At 42.4% G+C, this 22,091-nt stretch overlaps 1 protein-coding gene across 2 annotated transcripts in view; it reads right to left on the minus strand.

The window, feature by feature from the left end:
* The window catches only part of LOC110087968 (proton-coupled amino acid transporter 1), a 51,577-nt gene that overhangs the window by 23,689 nt on the left and 5,797 nt on the right, over window positions 1–22,091 (minus strand). For both annotated transcript variants that reach the window (XM_072990043.2, XM_020809973.3), the window contains exons 2-8: window positions 17,028–17,175; window positions 15,584–15,674; window positions 9,933–10,021; window positions 8,255–8,350; window positions 6,575–6,659; window positions 4,502–4,720; window positions 3,193–3,291 (exon numbers count right to left, since the gene is read on the minus strand). In XM_072990043.2, coding sequence (XP_072846144.2) covers window positions 3,193–3,291; window positions 4,502–4,720; window positions 6,575–6,659; window positions 8,255–8,350; window positions 9,933–10,021; window positions 15,584–15,674; window positions 17,028–17,170 — 822 coding nt within the window. In that variant the 5' untranslated portion in view covers window positions 17,171–17,175. The remainder of the gene's footprint in view (window positions 1–3,192; window positions 3,292–4,501; window positions 4,721–6,574; window positions 6,660–8,254; window positions 8,351–9,932; window positions 10,022–15,583; window positions 15,675–17,027; window positions 17,176–22,091) is intronic.

Genomic DNA, 22,091 nt, shown 5'->3' on the forward strand with positions numbered 1-22,091 from the left:
GAGCACTCAGGGTTGATTTCCTTCAAAATGGATAGGTTTTATCTCCTTGCAGTCTAGGGGACTCTCAAGAGTCTCATCCAGCACCACAATTCAAAAGCATCCATTCTTCAGCGGTCAGCCTTCTTTATGGTCCAGCTCTCACTTCCATACATTGCTACTGGAAAAACAATAACTTTAACTATATGGACCTTTGTCGACAAGGTAAGGTCTCTGCTTTTTAAGATGCTGTCAAGGTTTGTAATTGCTTTCCTCCCAAGAAGCAGGCATCTTTCAATTTCGTGGATGCTGTCACCATCTGTAGTGATCATGGAGCCCAAGAAAGTAAAATCTGTCACCGCCTCCTTCTATTTCCCAGGAGGTGATGGGACCAGTGACCTTGATCTTAGTTTCTTTGATGTTGAGCTTCAGACCACTTTTTGTGCTCTCCTCTTTCACCCTCATTAAGAGGTTCTTTAATTCCTCCTCACTTTCTGCCATCAGAGTGGTATCATCTGCATATTGGAGGTTGTTGATATTTCTTCCGGCAGTCTTGATTCCGGCTTGGGGTTCATCCAGTCCAGCCTTTCGCATGATGTATTCTGCATATAAGCTAAATAAGCAGGGGGACAATATACAGCCCTGTCGTACTCCTTTCCCAATTTTGAACCAATCAGTTATTCCATATCTAGTTCTAAGTGTTGCTTCCTGTCCTACATACAGATTTCTCAGGAGATAGATAAGCTGGTCAGGCACTCCCATTTCTTTAAGAACTTGCCATAGTTTGCTGTGGTCCACACAGTCAAAGGCTTTTGCATAGTCAATGAAGCAGAAGTCGATGTTGTTCTGGAACTCTCTGGCTTTCTCCATAATCCAGCGCATGTTAGCAATCTGGTCTCTAGTTCCTCTGACCCTTCGAAACCCAGCTTGTACTTCTGGGAGTTTTCAGTCCACATACTGCTGAAGCCTGCCTTGTAGGATTTTGAGCATAACCTTGCTAGCGTGTGAAATGAGTGCAATTGTACGGTAGTTGGAGCATTCTTTGGCACTGCCTTTCTTTGGGATTGGGATGTAGACTGATCTTTTCCTATCCTCTGGCCACTGTTGAGTTTTCCAAACTTGCTGGCATATTGAGTGTAGCACCTTAACAGCATCATCTTTTAAGATTTTAAATAGTTCCATTGGAATGCCATCACCTCCACTGGCCTTGCTGTTAGCCAGGCTTTCTAAGGCCCGCTTGACTTCACTCTCCAGGATGTCTGGCTCAGTGTCAGCAACCACACTAATCTGGGTTGTCCAGGACATCCAGATCTTTCTGGTATAATTCCTCTGTGTATGCTTGTCACTGCTTCTTGATGTCTTCTGCTTCTATGAGGTCCCTACTATTTTTGTCCTTTATCATGTCCATCTTTGCACAAAATGTTCCTTTAATATCTCCAATTTATTTGAACAGATCTCTGGTTTTTCCCTTTCTATTATTTTCCTCTATTTCTCTGCACTGTTCATTTAAGAAGGCCCTCTTGTCTCTCTCCTTGCTATTCTTTGGAAGTCTGAATTCCATTTTCTGTTATTTTCCCTACCTCCCTTGCATTTTTTTCCCTTCTCTTCTTTGCTATTTGTAAGGCTTCGTTGGACAGCACTTTGCTTTCTTGCATTTCCTTTTCTTTGGGATGGTTTTTGTTGCTGCCTCCTGTACAATGTTACGAGCCTCCAGCCATAGTTCAAGCACTCTGTCCACCAAATCTAGTTCTTTAAATCTGTTCTTCACTTCCACTGTGTATTCATAAGGGATTTTGTTTAGATTGTAACTGACTAGCCCAGTGGTTTTTCCTACTTTCTTCAGTTTAAGCTTGAATTTTGCTATGAGTAGCTGATGATCAGAGCCACAATCAGCTCCAGGTCTTGTTTTTGCTGACTGTATAGAGCTTCTCCATCTTTCACTGCAGAGAACATAATCAAGCTGATTTCAGTATTGCCGATCTGATGATGTCCATGTGTAGAGTCACTTCTTGTGTTGTTGGAAAAGAGTGTTTGTGATGACCAGCTTGTTCTCTTGACAAAACTCTATTAGCCTTTGCCCTGCTTCGTTTTGAACTCCAAGGCCAAATTTCCCTGTTGTTCCTTTTATCTCTTGACTCCCTACTTTAGCATTCCAGTCTCCTATAATGACAAGAACATCTTTCTTTGGTGTCATATAATGTATACTTTTGCCATCTCCTATTTGACCACATCCAGCTTACCAAGGTTCATAGATCTTACATTCCAGGTTCCTATGCAGTATTTTTCTTTGCAGCATTGGACTTTCCTTTCACTTCCAGGCACATCCACAGCTGAGCGTCCTTTCGGCTTTGGCCCAACTACTTCATTAGCAATGGAGCTACTTCTACTTCTCCTCCGCTCTTCCTCAGTAGCATGTTGGACGCCTTCTGACCTGAGGGGCCCATCTTCCAATGTAATATCTTTTAGCCTTTTGTTTCTGTCCATAGAGTTTTGTTGGCAAAGATACTGGAGTGGCTTGCCTGTTCCTGCTTCAGGTGGATCGAGTTTAGTCTGAACTCTCCCCTATGACCTGTCCATCTTGGGTGTCCCTGCACAGCATAGCCCATAGCTTCTCTGAATTACTCAAGCCCCTTCGCCAGATAAGGCAGCAATCCATGAAGGGGAACCAATAGACTACATCACTGCTTTTCTGGTCTTGGATGCAATGCTTCTCCAGCTACTGCATCTCAAATTGGCATTAATCAGAAAACAAAAGTAGAACTAAAAAGTGAAAGTTAAATGAGAGACAAAAGAATAAATGGCAGGAGAAGGAAGGAGAGGACAGGTCAAACACTTCCAATTTTTATCCCACTTCCCTTGAGCAATATACCTCTTAACCCCCCCCCCAAAGATATCCATAGAAGTTCCCTCACTCAAACCACACTACCGCACTACACCAGTTTCAGATAAGAATTTTAATTTGCAAAGATCAGTCTAAAAGTCTTCAATTAGAAGAAAGAACACTGTTACGCCAAGAGGCACGGCTTATCAACACATTGCAAAAAGTTGCATGGTTGCTCCTCAAAGGCTGAGGCAGCAAGGAAGTTTCAGACAAAAAAAACATGCAGAGTATTGCTGGTTTTACTTTATTTAGTCAGTAGGCAAGGCCCAAATGCAATTCAGTTCTCATGCGGCACCAGGAACACAAGCTCAACATTTATACAAGACAAAACTTACCACACCAATGCCTTCAAAAGCAAAGATGGCTGTGCCAAAAAACAGTGGAAATGTCTTCCATGGGGCCACCAGTGGCAGATTGGAGGGATCTGGAATGCCCTGGCAAAGAGCAAGGAAGAAGGGAGTTTAGGTTCAAGAGGAAAAGAGGAGAACACTTGCTTTGAAGAGTTCTAATAGGAAGCTGCTTTACATACTAAGCCAGATCCATCTAGCTCAGTGGTGTCTACAAGGAGCGGCAGTGTTTTTTTTTAGCACCTCAGAGCCAAGTCTCGCCCTGCCCTTCCAACTGTTGATGGAGACTACAGTGGGGACCTTCTGCATTCAGGTACATGGTTTATGAGCTAGTTTTGTTTTCCTTTCCTGGCCACTTTCCCTCTGGGCTTGCTCCTTTCAGGATGTGTACAATCTGTGGAGTCACCCATGTCTATAATTCCCACACAAATGAACTGAAATGAGCAGACACCAATCAGGGGCTCATGCAGCACTTTATGAGCATTTCCTTTACAAAGCCTAAGAAATTATCTGTCTCAGACCTGTTCTATCTTTGGTCGCATGGAGCTGCACCTAACATTTTCTCTCTCTCCTTCTATGTCCGCCACCAGCCTGATCCACTTGGTAGTCAGGCTGCTTTGTTTCTCACATTACACTGGCTGCTCTTTCTCTGTCACTCCAGAGTATGCCTTGGTTGTTTTGTGCTCCAATCTTCTTCTCCTCTCTTGTCATGTCACGCTTACCTCCCATCTACACAGAAGAGAACTCTGCTGACTGAATAATCCATTCCTCTCCTTCAGACCATATAAAACTCACTTAAAACTCTATCCACTTCCAGTGGAACTTTCCTTTCATAGCCTCCAATGCTCTTCAGGGCTCAGATGGTCACTCCAAGTCTCCTGTCAGATGACCTTTGCTTCTTCCATTCTCATTAATCTGATCCTTTCAAAAGTGTCCTGGTGCTCCCTCAACAGGCAGGAACCTCTTCCTTCTTCCACCAAATCCCTCCTCATAACCCACGTTTCACTCCAAAGGCTTTGGTTTAATGACATAGTCCTCAACCCTATCGTACTCCTGATACAACATTTTCATATTTCTTTTCGCTGCTTCCATGTTAACCTGGTCAGGGCAGAAGCATGTCTTCTTAAACATATCCTGAGTGACTGGATGGTGCTACATTAACTGGTACTACAGTGGCCTCGGATCATCTCCCACAACTTACGAACAAATAACAGGGACTACTACAAAATGGCACATGCAAAACAGACATTCTAGAAGGAATCTATCTTGCCGATTCCATGTGGATCTCTGTACGTACCCTGACAATGTACTGGTATATCATTATCAAACTGGTAAGCATGAGGAGGTTGGCCAGCATGGAGAAAATGGAAAGTATCTTGAGATTCTGGATGAAAACTAGTAATATCACAAAGGGCAACAGGCACAGGATGTATAACTGAGAGCTCATGGTTGGAGCCAATAGTGAGGTTTCATTAGAATTGCAGTTGTTGGTCGTACCATTGGCAGCAGATATCACCTAAGGACCAAGAAAAGGTTGAAGAAAAGTATTTATTTGTTTTTGTATTTATATGCCGCCATTCTCCGGATCCGGGGACTCAAGCGGCTCGCGCTATTAAAAACAACAAAATTTAAAACATAAAAAGATAACGATTTTAAAAATTAAACTACATGAGAAAATACAATTGAATAATTAAAAGCAAGTAAACATTAAAAACTATTTTTTTAATTTAGAGATTCAGTCACAATTGTCAAAAGCCTGCCTGAAGGGGTGGGTCTCAATTAGTTCTCTACTGGCATTTTGATGCTTAGTTTTAACCAGCAGCCAAACAGAGTAGAGTCTGCACACAATTAATGATCTTCAGTCATGCTACCAGCGTGCAACACTTTTCTCAGCAGTATATACATACTTAGCACATGTGTGGGCAACCCCAGGGAGTCCAGGGGCTGAATGTGCTGTCTCTAGGCTGTGGAGACCCACACCCAGTTCTACAACCCCATCCTCATTTTTTAACAAAAAGGTTTTTATAAAAAACTCTTTCACTCTCTAACAACCAAAATAAATGTTGAGAGGCACAGGAAGGCCTTGAGTGCCCCTCTAAATGTGGCAAAATGTCTGAGATTTTTTTCCCCAAAAACATTTTTTCAAAAATTGGAGTGTGTGCAGGAGTGTGGGGGAATCTCAGGAGATGCACATATAACATGCTTCCACACAAATTTAACATATCCTATACAAACATCTTTCGTTTATATCATGTTTTGCTGTACCATTACTGGACAAGAACATTTGATAGTTGTGTGGAATGTAAATAGAATCATAAAACTTCTGGATAGTCCTTTGACAATAAACTTATCCTAACATAATCTTATCTGAGAGTCTCTTGTAAATTGTGGAAAGTTCAAGGCAATTGGGGGGGGGGGAGTATATTATGTGGGGCTTGGGCTGACTGCCCAATCATCACCATAACTTATAATCACTTGTGGCATGAAAGTTGGCTGCTGCTCCAAACAAGACTTCACTAGGATGCTGAGAAACAATGTCATAGAGATCCCCTTTTCCAAGAAATCACAGCTCCCTTCACTAGCTCCAGATGCAGCCATTCAATACAAGCTGTCTTCAACCATGGCCGCCTAAAGTGGTCCTGACCCGACCAGATAGGCGGGATATAAATGAAATAAATAAATAAATAAATAAATAAATAAATAAATAAATAAATAAGACCATCTACAAAATATTATAATCCTTTCATTCCCACATTGCACCCTGTCTGCTTTTGTGACACTTTGCTAAATTTGCCACCATCCTATCAAGGTTATTCAAGATGACTGTGGCAAAGGGGTGTCTTTAAAAATATTAAGGCAAGGTTGACAGGGAATCGGTGCCTTGCTTTTAAGCCAAATAGCCAAATCACACTATCAGAAGCACACAGGTAAGCTTCAAAAACACACACACACCACCCACCCACCCACACACACACAGTTTGCTAGAAAGTCAAATTGGGTGGGTGGGGTTTCTCCTCTGTTGTGCAGCAATAAATTTACAGGCATGGCAGCAGATGTGTGCCAATGGGTTCAGAAGGGGAAACTGTCCCTCCCCATTTTATAGCATGTGATTATTATTACATAACCTCTTCACTAGTTTATTTATATTTATATTGTCTATGTCTCAGAAGAATATTAGGTACTCTGCAACTACTGTACTCTAAATTTACTCTGATCCGAGACAAAACAGATGGAAGGTTTTTTCTCTCCGCAGACTCCTACTGCTTACAGCAGTAAAAGAAATGCTTAAACCAGACAACTTCACACGTTCCAAAGTCTTGCCAACAGCGCATTTAAACTTTACACCATCACAAAGTATTGTGAATCTTACCTGTTTCAGATTGTCAGCTAGGAAAACAAAATATACACAGCAGAATCCCAGCTGAGTAACAATCAAGAAAAAACCCACTAAATACCTGAAAAATAACAATGTACTCATTAGGAATAGTTAAAACAACTTTACCTTCCTGAAATATTTTAACTCTGGTTCAGGAATAATTTCAGAAGTCTTATTTCCATGAAACAACCACCTAAAAGAGCTTATGGTTGCAAAACTATAAAAGCATGCCAGCAAAAGAGAGATCTCCTAGAATAAAATCAACACAGGCCAAAAATACCACACTGTAAACTACAGTACAATACAGTACACTAATTAAACACATTTTTTTTAGATGTAGCACCTGCCTTGCATCAAACATCAGTTTTACAGCAAGTCAGTGTAACTGTTGAAAGTCTATCTGAATAGAAGGCCACTTGCCTGCTGGACGAAAGGAAAACCAGACGGTCATAAACCTATCTCCCTACTTGGATGGGATTTCCACATCCTAGTACTCTGTAAAATGTTAGGGACCTTTCACAATTTGGACCCGATCAAGATGTTATGGAACCCTTTATGACATGCTATAAGTTTTTTACAACATGTTTTGAGAGTAAACATTGCTTGCATCTGTCATAACTCATTGACTACAACCGGTTCAAATGCTGAGAGGTGTCCACTGCTCCATTTAATTCGATATTATTAGATAATGTTTGTCATTGCTCTTTCTTTAATGATCAGGTTTAATTTTTTTTAAAAGGATTCTCTCATCTTATCAAACTGTGGTTCTGTTCTTCAGAACATTGTGCAATGCCTGCAAAATTGGACAGACTTTTCTCCAAAACAGACAGCAAATAATAACTTTGCTGAAGGTTTAAACGTTGGAGGCAAGATGTTCCTTTTCCCAGCTTTCACGATGATCAAGTTAATATCCCAACATTCTCAAAAGCCTTAGCCAAGCTTTACAGATTTGAAACACACGCATGCACACACACACATACTGTACAGTGGTACCTCGCTTTACGATTACCCGCATTACGACAAAACCGCATCACAACAATCTTTTTGCAATCGCAATTGCGATCGCAAAACGATGGTCTGAATGAGTTTTTTTCGCTTTGCGATGATCGGTTCCCTGCTTTGGGAACCGATTCTTCGCAAAACGACGATTTTCCTCCAGCTGATTGGCGGTTTCAAAATGGCCACCGGGTAAATAAAATGGCTCCCCGCTCTTTTCTGGGACGGATTCCTCGCAAGACAGCCACCGAAAATGGCTGCCCTATGGAGGATCTTCGCTGGACGGTGAGTTTCCAGCCCATTGGAACGCACTGAAGTGGTTTCAATGTGTTACAATGGGCTTTTTATTTTCGCATTACGACGTTTTTGTTCTACAGTGATTTCGCTGGAACAAATTAACATCATAATGCGAGGCACCATTGTATATCAGAACAGCAGCAACATACAACATAATGCACCATTTGTCAGATTCAGAAAAGTGATAGGCAGATTCCATGCCACGTGCACCAATTTTGCACAAATATCTAAGAAATGTGGCCATTGAAACAGGAGCTTTATCCTATCTTCTCACTTGCATTTTTAAAAACGACCTAAAATGTATCTACCCTCTTATGTATCCACAGACCACTTACAACAGAACCATATCCACACGCCCATAAATACAAAGAAGACAGATACCTTCCCCAGATGGAATGATTCCGTAGCCATGCAATCGGGCTGGCTTCCAGCCCATGCATCACTGCATCACCATAATCCACAAATGGCTTCTGATGTCTGTTTTGGGGGGAAAGAAGAATAGGTCAGGAGGGGAACGATGTATGAGTGGCTGAAGGGCTTCATATGATACCACACTTTTTGTGGTGGGGGGAATGGTCATCACACAGCCAAGGGAATTTGTATGAGGCAGTGCATTTCAGATTGTCTGCTGCAGCATGCCAAATCCCAAATGTTTTTTTGCTGGACCCAGGGATGAAGTCAGCACAAGCACCTGGAAATATGATACCTATTGATTAAGTCAAGGTGGCAGCACAACTAGAAACAGCCTGTAGGGCTGGATGTGGGTTAGGAGAATACATGCAAGGCCTGCCCCAGTATCACCACATGCCTGGCAGCATTCATGGATCGTGTAAAAAGTTGTATAAGCCACTCTTACTGCATTTGGTTCAGCACAGTTATAGCACCCCCATAATCATGAAAAGGAACGCAGGAATTCTCAGGAATGCTGTCGGGCATGCGACAAGTTTAGGGTTACACGCACACACATGTCCCCACCCACATTTGGGCCCCATAGGCAAGCAAGCACATGCCTGTGTTTGTGATGGTGCTGAAACCCTGGAGGGATCGGCAATCACTGCTTCTTTGTGGCTCTAGAAAACTGTAGCTGCCAGAAAGCTTCTCATGCCCTCTCATGCTATACGAAAAAGGCATCCCCCCTGGTGCAAACCCAGATAGATGAACACCTGAGAGCAGTGGGCATTCATCAGGTGTACTTCTGCTTTGTTGAGGCTCCTTCATGCATCTAATACTGGCTGTATCTGAGTTCTAAAACTCTGAATTGAGTCAGTGAGGAAGAGGTGGACAGGTACTGTGTCTTGGAAATGGGGGGTATGATTCAGAGAGTGACCTGCTGCTGTGCATGATCAAACCAAGTTCAGGCATACATTGTGGCCCCTATGAAGTCTCCATCTCCCAGAAGAGAAATGGGTGTATCAAGTTTTTGTATCCCATGTAAGACTGAACGAGAAGCTCTTACCTGTTCCAAATTCTTCTAACACTGTTACACCAACAAGTACCACAACATGTGTAAGCAGCCACTCTGAGGGCAGCTACACCTAGACCCTGGGTGGGGAACTTAACTAGAACATCACCTCCAGCCACAGCCAAGAAAGGCAATGATGGAGGCTGACAGAGGAGATGCAGTCCAACATCTGAGCGTGGCACAAGTTTCCCATACCACAGTCAGATAGTGTGGTCCAGCAAAGAGCTGGCTAGGTCAAAAGTTCATTAAAATTACTCTTCAGACTACAACTCCCAGAATTATCTAGCCACCATGGCCAATAACATAACCTGCCTAAGCTCTGGTAATTTCTAATGTCAAGACAAGCTGAGTGTGGATTATTGAGATGTTTTAAGACAAGCTGACATCTCTCACTCTGCCTTCTGGAGCTCCCACGCTTGCACTTGGCAAAACTGTCCATTCTTTTTCCAACCACACAGGTTTAGTGCAAAAGAAAAGAATTCTACGTAGCTAAACTTATATTCCAAGAATGGAGCTATGACAGACAGGGGGTGCTCCTGACAAGGCAGATGAAGCCATTTTCTTTGAGAAATACCAACAGCCTCTCCCTCCTCTTACTTTTTGCAGAAGTGGTGGGCACACTTGACCAGGATATCCATACAGTGGACTGCAATTATTCCGATCACAAGCAAGCTGATAGGACCCATCTAGAAGTGCAGGAAGGATAGAAGAATTACTAGCACACTCTTGTGGCTGAAGTGATAAATGCAAGAATTATTTCATGGCAAACATTATTATTATTACTGTATTTGGAAAAACCAAAATCAAAACACTGTGGTCATTCGACAGAAGGAACCCTCACATTCCAAGAGCTAATAGTTTTATTGTAGTCTTTATTATGTAATTGTAAGAAGAATGATTACACAGCATTTTCATAGCACTTCTAAGAGTTCAAAGTTCCATTTTGTAATCTCTACAACAACCAGGAATGTATTGATAAATATTGGGAGAAGATCCTGAGTTTGAGGCTTCAGGCCTGAGGCCTGAGGCCCAAGTCTCGAGTCCTTTTGTCCAGCCCTCCTGAGGCTTGGGACTCGGATCTTGGACCAAAAGACTTTGACATCATGTGCACTAGCCAGTCAATAGGCAAGCACATTTGCAGAGACAGCAGGCTTGCCAACCCCACCACCCCCACTGCCCACCCCAGAAGCAGGCCTACTGTCTCTGTGCACGTACCAGCCTATTAGCTGGACAGCGCATGTGTGGGAGGAGGCAACAGCCCGGTTCCTGGAAGAGAAGCCAGGGTTGCTGCCTTTGAAGACGGCAGTGGTAGGCAATAGTGGTAGCAGCAGCAGGTAGGCCGATGGCGCAGGTGGATGACAGGTTCGGGCCCATAGGGACTCAAAACATGACTTGGATAAATGGGTCCGAGTTGCGAGTCACCTAGAAACCCCCACATCAAGTCTGAGTCAACTCGTCAATGTAACTTAAGCCAGATTTAACAGCGACTTGCGACACCTCATCCCGGACAACAACCTTGCAAAGAAAATAGAACTGCAAAAAGAAGGAAATGGAAAAGAAGAAACGTGGCCTTAATTATAGTGGAGTCTCTTAGCTACCAAGTTACCTCAGCTCTAACCCAATCTGTAACAGAGGACTCTGTAAACGAGGGGAGAATGTCAAGGGTTGTACTAAGAACAAAGATACTGACACACAGTTGAGGACCCAGCTTCTTTAAAAATGACTCCCTATTTTAAAGTTTGATAGTCATAGGAAGTCACCTCATATTGAGTCAGATCAGGAAACCCAGTCTAGAGCAGAAACTCTCTTGGATTTCCAACAGGATTCTTTCCCAGTTCCGTTTTGGGGCTCCCTTGTGATCTCCCATCAAGATTCTAACCATCCCAACTCCACTTATTTTCTGAAATCCAACAGGATCAGGCATATTCTTCCTAGTATGGTGGTACGATCTACTTTTGTGGGTCAACCAGCTATGTTCATGGGTTCTGGAAACTTCATTCGTCTTCCACTCTGACTAGACAAGAGGGGTTCTTCACATGATTCCCTTCCAGTGATTCATGGGTAAGCAAAGGGGAACAGAAAAGATGCATCTCATGCATGCTTGAAAACTAAAAGGGATAAATACTCCCTAAAATTGGAATAAAGAAAAAAGAAAAAAGAACCTGTTCTGAAAGTACACGGTCTCTGCTTTCCCTGTTGGATCAGAAGATGCACACACAAAAGAGCATGTATGTATATACACAGAAACAGAGGCCCACCCTAAAGTACACATAAGAGGTTTTGCTGCTTCACTATGAAGCAGAGCATAGACCAATAATTTGTGTGTGCGCAAGCATACATCTACATGCTTTCAGTTTAATATAACCCTTGCATCTTCCTTTCAATGTAATTAATGATCTTTTTCTTTTATCTCTGAGTTCAAAAAGCTTTCTATTTTCTTTTAATTCTCTCTTAGTGGCCCTTGAATTTGTTTGAGGCTTTTCATCTTATTGTTGCAAGAGATGAAGGATGCCTTTCAGTTTTACGAACAAAAAGTCCTACCGCTCTCTTTAGGTAAGGCTAAAGGTTCCCCTTGACATTTAGTCCAGTCGTGTCTGACTCTAAGGGGCAGTGCTCATCCCCGTTTCCAAGCCATAGAGCCAGCGTTTGTCCGAAGACAGTTTCCGTGGTCACGTGGCCAGCGTGACTAGACATGGAACGCCATTACCTTCCCACCGTGGTGGTACCTATTTATCTACAGTACTCGCATTTACATGCTTTCGAACTGCTAAGTTGGCAGGAGCTAACCTGCTCTTGATGTTTCTTACTGCTCTCTTAAAGCAGTGGTCCCCAACCTTGGGCCTCCAGATGTTCTTGGACTTCAACTCCCAGAAATCCTGGCCAGCAGAGCTGGTGGTGAAGGCCTCTGGGAGTTGTAGTCCAAGAACATCTGGAGGCCCAAGGTTGGGGACCACTGTCTTAAAGGATACCTAATGAATGGCAGCAGAGGCTTTCGGGGGCAGCAGACCCATCCCATCAGAGAACTAGCAGCTCAAAGTAATACTTTATGTATCTGACAAAATGGACTGCAGGCCACAAAAGGTTCATGACATAAACACTGGGGAAATGCCATAAGATTCTTCACCATAACCAACTACCGTAATATAGCTACCCTTCTGAAAACGTAAGCTATATGCTAACTTCAGCTTTTGTTTTGTTTTCTGCTTTTTATACAGCTGTCCTCCTATTTCTCTTTGGGTTTTAGACCATCTGTGGTACTTTACTGATTTATTTCTCACCAGTCCTGTTGCCTTTTTTCTGTGTTTGTTAAGATCTCACATTCTTCTCTTTAAAAAGTAAGTCTTCTTCAAAATGGACTGCACATGGCTTCCTCCACTCTCTATCTGCATCCCCTGATCTTTATTTTACTTTCCCATAGATAACTGGCAGCTATGCTTTAGTTTCAGTCTATCTCCATCTTACAGCAAATCTCCCTGTTTGTCATTATTTCTGGTCGTACCTCTTAACTACAAATTAAATGCAAGGAAAGAAGACATCAGAAAAAGATGAAAAGAGAAAAACCCTCCTTATTCTTTCCTTTGATCAGAATTCTTTTCTTTCTAGTTTAACTGTCTCAACTTTAGCCTAGTGTCTCCACTCAATTCTACTGCTCATCTACTTTTTCACATGGCTCATTTTGTCCAAGTTTCTGCCTTTTCTTGCTTCTATTTCATTTTTTAAAAACATTTTTAACGTCTCTTGTCCTTCAGCCATATTTTTCCAAGGCTGTTGTTTTCCCCCAAATCTCTATTCCTACCCTTTTCTTATTTAAATATTCATTAATTTACTCTGGAGACCCCAAGAACTGTAAAAAAAAACTGTCCTGTGCTCTTCATCCATTGTTACTACCCTGTGTTAACTTCTAACAGGAGCACAAAATTTAACAAGCATTTAGAAGTCCAAATGATTTGTCAGTTGCCATCTGAAGTGCCACTGATTTCTGTGGCATAGCTAAGAACTTTTCTTCTTCTTTCTACTCCTCTTTCCACACTGTTTTTTAAAAACTTGATTATTTATAGTATCTGATTCTGTGGATTTTGAACAACAAATGTTGCTGCCTGAGCCAATCCAGTTCTTGTACACACAATACAATGCAAGATGAAATTACAGCTATTTTAAAATAACAAAGCTTAGTAGCTATTTACATCAGTATTTATCAGTATTTATCCCTGAAGAACCCTAGGATTCTAACGCACAAGTCACACATCTAAAACAAATGCCTGATGTCGACAAACTTCAGGAAATGATTTTTGATATTATGACCTACATACTTGATCCTCTCTAGATAATTACTTCATAGAACACAGAGTAGATACATTATGTGGGTTGACTTGGACTATTGTTGCATAATGTAATTTCCTGCTGTTAGAGGCCCTGTTGGTCGAACAGGAAGGAGAAGATACCACAAACAGTTTGGGCTTTGATGTTCTTGATGGCTGTGTTCAAATTGCTGGGAATTGCTAGATGGGTCTGTGACTGCAGCTCTCTGCTTACTGCACAGTCAGATAACCTCAGCATAGGCTTTCTCTGTTCTACAAGTGTCGTGGATCAAAACAGAATGCTGAAGCAGCTCTAAAACCAATCAAGGATTGCTTCCAACAATCCCCACTAATGGAAGAGTACATTACTGCACTTGCCTGGTCTCTCTCTCTCTCTCTCTCTCTCCTCTGCTCCCAAAACAAGAGAACTTAAAGAGAGAGATACAGTGGTGCCTCGAATAGCGATGTTAATGCGTTCTGCAAAAAAACATCGCTATTCGATTTCATCGCTATTCGAAATGCAGTTTCCCATTGAAATGCACTGAAAGCCGGCTAATCCATTCCAATTGGAACAAATTTCCGTCGCTAATGGAAAATCTCCATAGGAAACATCACTATTCAAAACGCGGTTCCCCCATTGAAATGCATTGAAACCTATTCAATGCATCTCAATGGGGGAGTTTTTTTATCTAAAGGAGGGAAACCGGGAACGGGGGGAGTTGGCGGTGGCGGGGAAGCCGCAATGCCTCTTGCTTGGAAGGGGGTCGTGGCGGATCACTCCCAAAAAGCAGGATCCAGCCAGAAGAGGCAGCCGGGCCGGGTGCGTCGCTGGTTCACCTTCCGCCGCCCAGCCAAGGCACCTCCCAGCCTCTTCCTTCCCACTCTCCTGCGGACTGAGCTCGCCGCTTTCCGCCCAGGCTGGGTGCCTGCCTGCTTGCCTGCCCGCCTGCCCCTCCCCGCGGGCTGCCCTGCCAGCAACTTCCCAGTGCCAGGAGTCCCACCGGGTCGCCTCCGGGGGAATCCCAAGCGGGCGCCAGGCAGCATCTGCACCCCTTCCCCGCAACCCGCACTGCACACCCCGTGCAGGAAAGAGGCCTCTGCGGATGCACCTACCGGGGCAGTGCGGAGCAGCAAGGAGGGCTCCGGTGCAGGTGCTTGCTCGCAGCGATGCGGCTCGGCTCAGCAGCCCAGCCCCATCCCGCCCATGTGATATCAGCCTTCACCCAGCGGGAGGATGAGGCAAGTGGGAAGGGCTCGCCTGTGGCTTGGCCATGGGGCCGGCCAGCCCGCCCGCCCGCCTACTCGCCTGCCAGCGAACACGGGGCTGTTTAAACTATCGCTAATTGAAATCGCCCATAGGAAACATCGCTATTCAAAGCGGGAAAAAGCCCCGAAAAACTAATCGCTATTCGGTTTCATCATTAATAGAAGCGCTCGCTATTAGAGGCACCACTATACAGGCAAGCTCAGCAGCATTTCAACATACCTAGTCTAAGCAGCTGCAGCCATGAAAGAATAATAGTGGCAAGAAGTGGTTCACATGTTTCAGAGATGGTGAAAAAATACATTTTTAAACTACAGTTCCCAGAATCCTCCAGTGAACATGGGTATCATATTTTCCAAGTACTATATACTTTACCTTGATCTATTCTTCTTCATTCTTCTTTAGTCACCTGTCTCCCAGAATTTGCACTTGCAACTTATCAATTACCAACACAACAATATATTGTAAGTGCAGTGCATCAGCTAGGATGAGCAGTGGTTGTTCAGTTCCACTGGAAGGAAAACTCACTTCCTAGGAACCAAATCCCCAAGCCAATAATCATAAGTGTCATTTGTTAAACAACAAGAAAATTATAGGCTTAATGAAGCCTTTGTAACAAACATGCTTTCTCACGGAAAGTAATCCCAGTGACTGAAATAAATTAAATGCAAAAGCAGATGCCTTACCACAATGCCAGCATTTTTGATGGCTAATGGAAGACCCAATAGACCTGTACCAATGTTCCCTTTCAAGAGATGTATTAAGGTTTGAAGCCATCTGAAGAGCAAACAACAGAGAACAATCATTAAGTAGGCTAAAGCAGCCCACAGACAGACTTCAGGTTGGCAGGGTCTACTTTGTTCCCCACTAGAACCATGAAGTTTGCTAGCCAAAATGAGGTGCAAATAGTGATTCATGAAGGAGCATTAAGTGTATAGACCAGGGTGGAGAACCTGAGCCCCTGCCAGTGTTGCTGGGTGGCAATTCCTGTTTGCCAGCATAGACAGTAGGGAGGGCAGATGGGAGATGGCTTCCAGCAACATCTACTGCACATTTTCTCTATCCCTATCCTAAATTGCTGATTGAGAGAAGCTTTAGATAAATTGCACTACATTAATATCAAGGAATTATCACTGCATGCATTATAGCTGTCAAATCCTTGCTAATGTTGAAGTGTGCTGCTGGTGTATCATCTGTTGTAAAAAAAAATCCTCTTGACAACAGGTGTGTAGCGTGTGATGCACACCAGTAGTGTTCACCTCAGATAACCAGTGCTCTCTGAAACTCTTCAGTAGAAATAGCACAGCTGTTCCAAAAAGGAAAAGTGCTCTCATCTGAATGCTGGGATAAAATCATATTTAAAATTCTGGAAGTGCCACAATGTTTTCTGCATGTAGAGGGGCCAACACTGACATGTTCTGCACCAAAGGGTTTGTCTGCTTCTGTGTGTGACTGCTACAGATCAGGGACATTAGCTCTGGGATGTCAAGAAATTTAACAAACAGTCATATACCGAACCAAAAGAAAGGCCAATTAGTTTAACTAGTTTCAAAGAATTGAATATGGGGAAGAGGTAAAAATTCTGGTGGTCAACGCAGCTTTGAAAAAAATGTGTTCTTGTAGTCATGGTTTGGTGAAGGAACAAGGGGCAAGAAGAAATCCAAGGTTCTCTATATAGACAATCTGAAATGTCACAATGCTCTTGAACCTGATGCACTCATGAGTCCAAAGGTATCAGAGGAGAAGGAACTGCTCAGAAGATACAAAATTAACAAATCTTAATGCTTATCCCTAATAAACTCACATATACTGTACTTTTCGCACCATAAGACACACTTTTTCCCCACAAAACGGGGGTGGAAAGTTTGTGCGTCTTATGGAGCGAAGAAAACAGATTACGTATATTTTCCTGTTTTCTTCTCCTAAAAAGTTGGTGCGTCTAATGGAAAGGTGCGTCTTATGGAGCGAAAAATACGGTAATTGGAAAATATGGTTATGACTTTATTTTTTTACTGCATTTACATTCTGAAAAGAGACGCACATGACACGTATGTTTGCTTTATTCCTTTCAAATAACATGCACGCCAACAAAAGCACAGATAGATTCCAATGAAAAACACAGTCACTTACGTTGTCCCATCTTCCCCTCCAAACCGCTGATAGGATGCTGAGCCAGAAAAATTGTTTAAGCCCTCTGGAGGGCTGCCATCAGGGGACACCTCTGTTGAGCTGTAGTCACTGTAGTCGTCACTGCGCAACCTCTTGGTGGACATTGTGGCTATGGGAGAAGCAGCGTTAGAAACCACCATACCTCCTAACTCAATGCCCCCTCCCTGGGGCATTGCTCCATCCCCTGAACAAGGTTTCTCCGGATGAGACATGGCTGTACTACCAGTAACCCTGCTCCTATGACTGCTGCAAGTTCTACCTGCAAGGCTTATATAATGCCACACCTCCTAGCCTACACAAGGAATTGCGACAGTAGCACTTTCAGAGGGAAACTCCAGATCACACAATTCAACAGGGATCAGCATTTTACTATGCCGACCACTTTGTAATCCTGTTATCTGAGCACATGTTATCAGCTTCATGTTTACAACCTTGCAATTAAGAATTTACAGTCAGAGTCAATGACACCTACCTAGTAAAGCTACTGCTGAGAATGGACCGTTCCCCTTCGCCTCCTTAACTTGCTACAGGATGGCAAAGGGGTGTAATCTATCAACATCTGCATAGAACTGGTGGCTCTTTATAACTCACCTAAGAAGGAAAACAGATGCCTCCTGTTATTACAGCAGATAGACCATTTGTATAGTTTCTATTGATTGATTGATTGATTGATTGATTGATTGATTGATTGATTGATTGATTGATTGCTCTGTTATTTATTGCTCATTCTTAGTTGGTAGGGTCTCATAAACAATTAAATTATTGATTTAATTTTTTGATCTAATCAACTGCCTATTGTTGAGGTCCAGGAAGGACTTTTCAATGTGTTTACTGGTGTGAGCTAAATTTAGAATTGAGGGAAGGATAGGGGATAACTGGTTCATTTCTAGCATGGCCTGAGGGTGTGGACCAGGCATTTGCATGCTACAAAGCCACCACCTCATCTCTAGATCCTTGCCAATCCTGGCTCTTAAAATCAGGAAAGGAAATGACTGTGGAATGGTCTACTTGCATCATTAACCTGTCCCTACAGGAAAATGATTTACCTTCCAATTTAAATGAAAATATTGTAAGGCTTACTCCAAAGAAATCCAATTTAGCAACAGACAATCTTAACAATAGGCCCATTACCAACATCCCATTTCTGGGCAGGCTGATTGACAGAGTAGTGGCTGACCAGCTGCAAGATGTGCCATGGGACTGAAACTGTCAAGAGAGGCAGACAGACAGATGTAATCCTGCTGGTCCTCCTGGATCTTTCTGCGGTCCTTAAGACTGTTAACCATAGCATCCTTCTGGATGGCTATTGAATTTGGAACTTGGGGACTCCATTTTTCAGTGGTTCCAGTCTTTCCTCACAGGCATGGGGGGCACTGTCCACCCCCCTTGGGACTTCCATTACAGGGTTTCACAGGGATCAGCCATTCCCCCAATGCTTTTTAATATTTATATGAAACCACTGGGGAAACGTATTTGGAAATTTGGAGTTCATCCATACATCTCTTTTTCCATTCATCTGCAGATGATGCTGTGCAGATCCTGTCTGGTGTCAATAACGGACAGGGCGAGGGCCAATACAATGAAAATGAATCCAGGTAAGACAAGGATCCTACTGTTGGGAAGAACATTGGACTGGTTAGAGGGTTATTTGCCTTGCCTCAATGGGGTTACACCCTCCCCAAAGGTTTGGATTTATAGATTGGAGGTACTCTTGAACACCGTTCTCTCCAGGAAGACAAAAACACCTGTTGTGACCAAGTGCCTTTTCTCAACTTTGCTGGATTGCCCAGCTGCACCTCCACCTGGATAAAAAATGCCTAAGAGTGGTTCATGCATTGGTAACCTCTAAAACACTGTAATAGTCTTTATGTGGTGCTGTCATTGAGGCCAGTATGGAAACCTAAGCAGGTGCCAGCAGATATGAACATTTATCCCTAATCTTTGCACACCTTCACAGACTTCTTGTTAGCTTCTGTTCTCAATTTAAGGTACTGGTCATACCTTATAAAACACCTAACAGTTTAGGATCCTGATATTTGGCGGAATGTTTCTTCTGCAAAATGGCTGTCCATCCCACACACTCCCTGTAGTCCCTTGAAGTTAAGGACTGTAACACTCAAGGGCACCAAAAATGCCAACACCTTGTTGGTCATGGCCCCTTCCTATTGGAACGAGTTTCCTCCAGAGGCTCCCTCTCTGCTTTCAGAAAGCAAATTAAGACAGAGGGATATAGCACAGCCTTCTACTAGTGTGAATATTGACCTGAGACGTTCCAATAATGGGTTTTAATTGGTGTATTTCTATTTAATGGTAGTTTCTCTGTTTTAGCTAATGTGTTGCATTTATTACATGGTGTTTTTATTGTATAATTTTATTGTAAGTTATAAGTTTTTATTGTACGTTTATTGTATGTTTATACAATTTTATTGTGCATTGTGAATAACATGAATGGGGTGGCAGAGAAGTAGAAACAATAAATAAATTGGTGAATTAAAGCCCAGAACACGCACCCTTCTCTCTTGAAGGCAAGACAAGATACCTAGCCTCAATTAGTTTAGCCATTACCCTCTGCATTGGATGTGACCAGCACAACTTTTTTCATACCTCACAAATGCAACATGTGTGTCAGATTCGCCTCAGCATTCAGGATAAGAGGCACATCTTACATCCAGACAGACTGCACCCATTTCCTTAACTGTTATATTTTGCTTCTGACACGTTCAACAACCAGTGGACAAGATTCTCAAAAACCCAAGTGCCTTTTTCTCTCACTTTTCTTAGAGCAGTGGGCCTTTTTTATTTGGTCATTGAAAAAGAGAGTTCAGTAATAAAATTATTCAAAAACAAAAAGTCTCACAACTTTCCCTTCTAAACGGACTGATACACTCAGATAACCTGCCTCTAAGATAACTATGCACAATTCTGTTCCTACATGTTTCTATGTTAAATAGCCACGTCCACTAGTACTTTCAGTTACCTAGTTCACCCTGTTCTTAATGGCATCTGCCCCCAAACAGCATATTTTACTATGGGGGAAGATCAAAAAGAATAGATGCCGCTGAAAACTTCTTTTGTCCAGACACCACAGAATTAATTAGTACAGATACTGAGACTAGAAGAACATTCCCCAGAGGCCACCACTGCAAAGCAAAAGACTTGTGCCTTTGTTCTTTTATTTGGGGGGGGGGGGTGTCTGTTTTTTAAGGGTTTTTTTAAGTCACAGTTTTTTAACTGTTACTTTTTAAACTCACAGTTTTGCATGTTTTTCTAGTTTGCCAAGCCTATAAAGTGCAAAGAATTAAAGGTAAAGGTTCCCCTTGACAATTTTTGTCCAGTTGTGTCCGACTCTAGGGGGCGGCGCTCATCCCGCTCTTCAAGCCATAGAGCCAGCGTTTGTCCGAAGACAATCTTTCCGTGGTCACATGGCCAGTGTGATTTAGACACGGAACGCTGTTTACCTTCCCACTGAGATGGTACCTATTTATCTACTCGCATTTGCATGCTTTCGAACCGCTAGGTTGGCAGGAGCTGGGACAAGCAACAGGCGCTCACTCCGTCGCGTGGATTCGATCTTACGACTGCTTGGTCTTCTGACCCTGCAGCACAGGCTTCTGCGGTTTAGCCCACAGTGCCACCAAATTGGGCAAAACAGATGCGAAAAGGTAACATGCATGCGTGTATTTACATATTATAAACCTGTTTATATAGTTTGTCTTTTTTAGGATTGCCAATGGAGATTTAGTTCACAAATACCGCTCCTGACTCTCCACTGTCCACAAACACCATTCTATTCAATCCATACTTGCACACTGCATCCATATGGGTGGGGTGGGGGGAATTATATATTTGTTTAAAGAAGATTAATAAGAGACTTTTATATAAATCAGATTTTTTTTTAAATTTGAATCAGATTTTTAAACTTTTATAGGTAGTCACCATCTTAGAACTGCAGAGTTGGAAGGGAACCTATGAATCACTGGGTCCAGCCTCCATCAATGAGGCACACCCAACTTCCGGCTCCACAGACACATATCTAAACCACTGAGCTATCCAGGAGTTCATGTTGTTGTTGTTGCTGCTGTTTATTTGAGGGAAAATACCTTACAATGTGGTAGATTTAATTCAAAATGTCTTATAGCTCAAAGACCTTATGTAAAAAAAGAAAAGACGGCAAAATCTAGTTCTAATTTATAAGACAGGGTATTCATATAATATTTTTTTTTAAAAAAACAAGTTTTATAAAGGGGAGTGTCTAACAATTCCTGGATGGGGGCCTCAATTTTATTGGATTTCAACAACATATGTACAGATCACTAAGGTTAACCTGTCTCTCCTAATATATTGTCTACTGTAGTCACAAAACCCCCATAGTTTTCAAACTGGGTTTGCATTTGTAGACACACAAATCTGCAATATATGGAGACATAACAGAGTTGATTTGCCAATTTTCTGACTCCAAGTAAAGTTATTCCTAGAACTTCTCTCTCTCTCCACATACTACAATGATGAAATTTTTCAGAAGACCCATTTTAATTGTCAAAATTTCTTTCAACAGTTTCATTGAGTGATGCTGATTTCTTCAGAGCAGCACCCCAAGCTATTGTATCGCTTCAATTTTGTGTTGCAGAAGCAATGTGTACAACTTCAGACAAAAATGTACAATTTGAGATAAAACATTTTAATCTATTTTTCCTCAATGTATAGAGAATTATGAGAGGTGGAATCAATCTGGACAAGGGGATCATGAAAAATTTGTATTGTGAACAGTATTTATTAATAACTGTATCCACAAAAGCTCACATTAAAATACAGCAGATGCCATGATGTTTTTGCTTCTGCTTTGTTTTATTTCTTGCCCGATATATCTTTCACCAGACTCAGTTTGCTCTACTCTTCTGCCCTCTCTGGCGTCTTGTTAGGAGGGACTGAGAATGATGGCTCATCAGGTAGAGGAGAATTATTTCACTCTTGAACCCCAAGCTAAGTTGGTTTTGTTCTCCTCAACAAGAAAGGCAGCACAAAGCA

The sequence above is a fragment of the Pogona vitticeps genome, chromosome 2, assembly GCF_051106095.1.
Source record: "Pogona vitticeps strain Pit_001003342236 chromosome 2, PviZW2.1, whole genome shotgun sequence".
Lineage (NCBI taxonomy): Eukaryota > Metazoa > Chordata > Lepidosauria > Squamata > Agamidae > Pogona > Pogona vitticeps.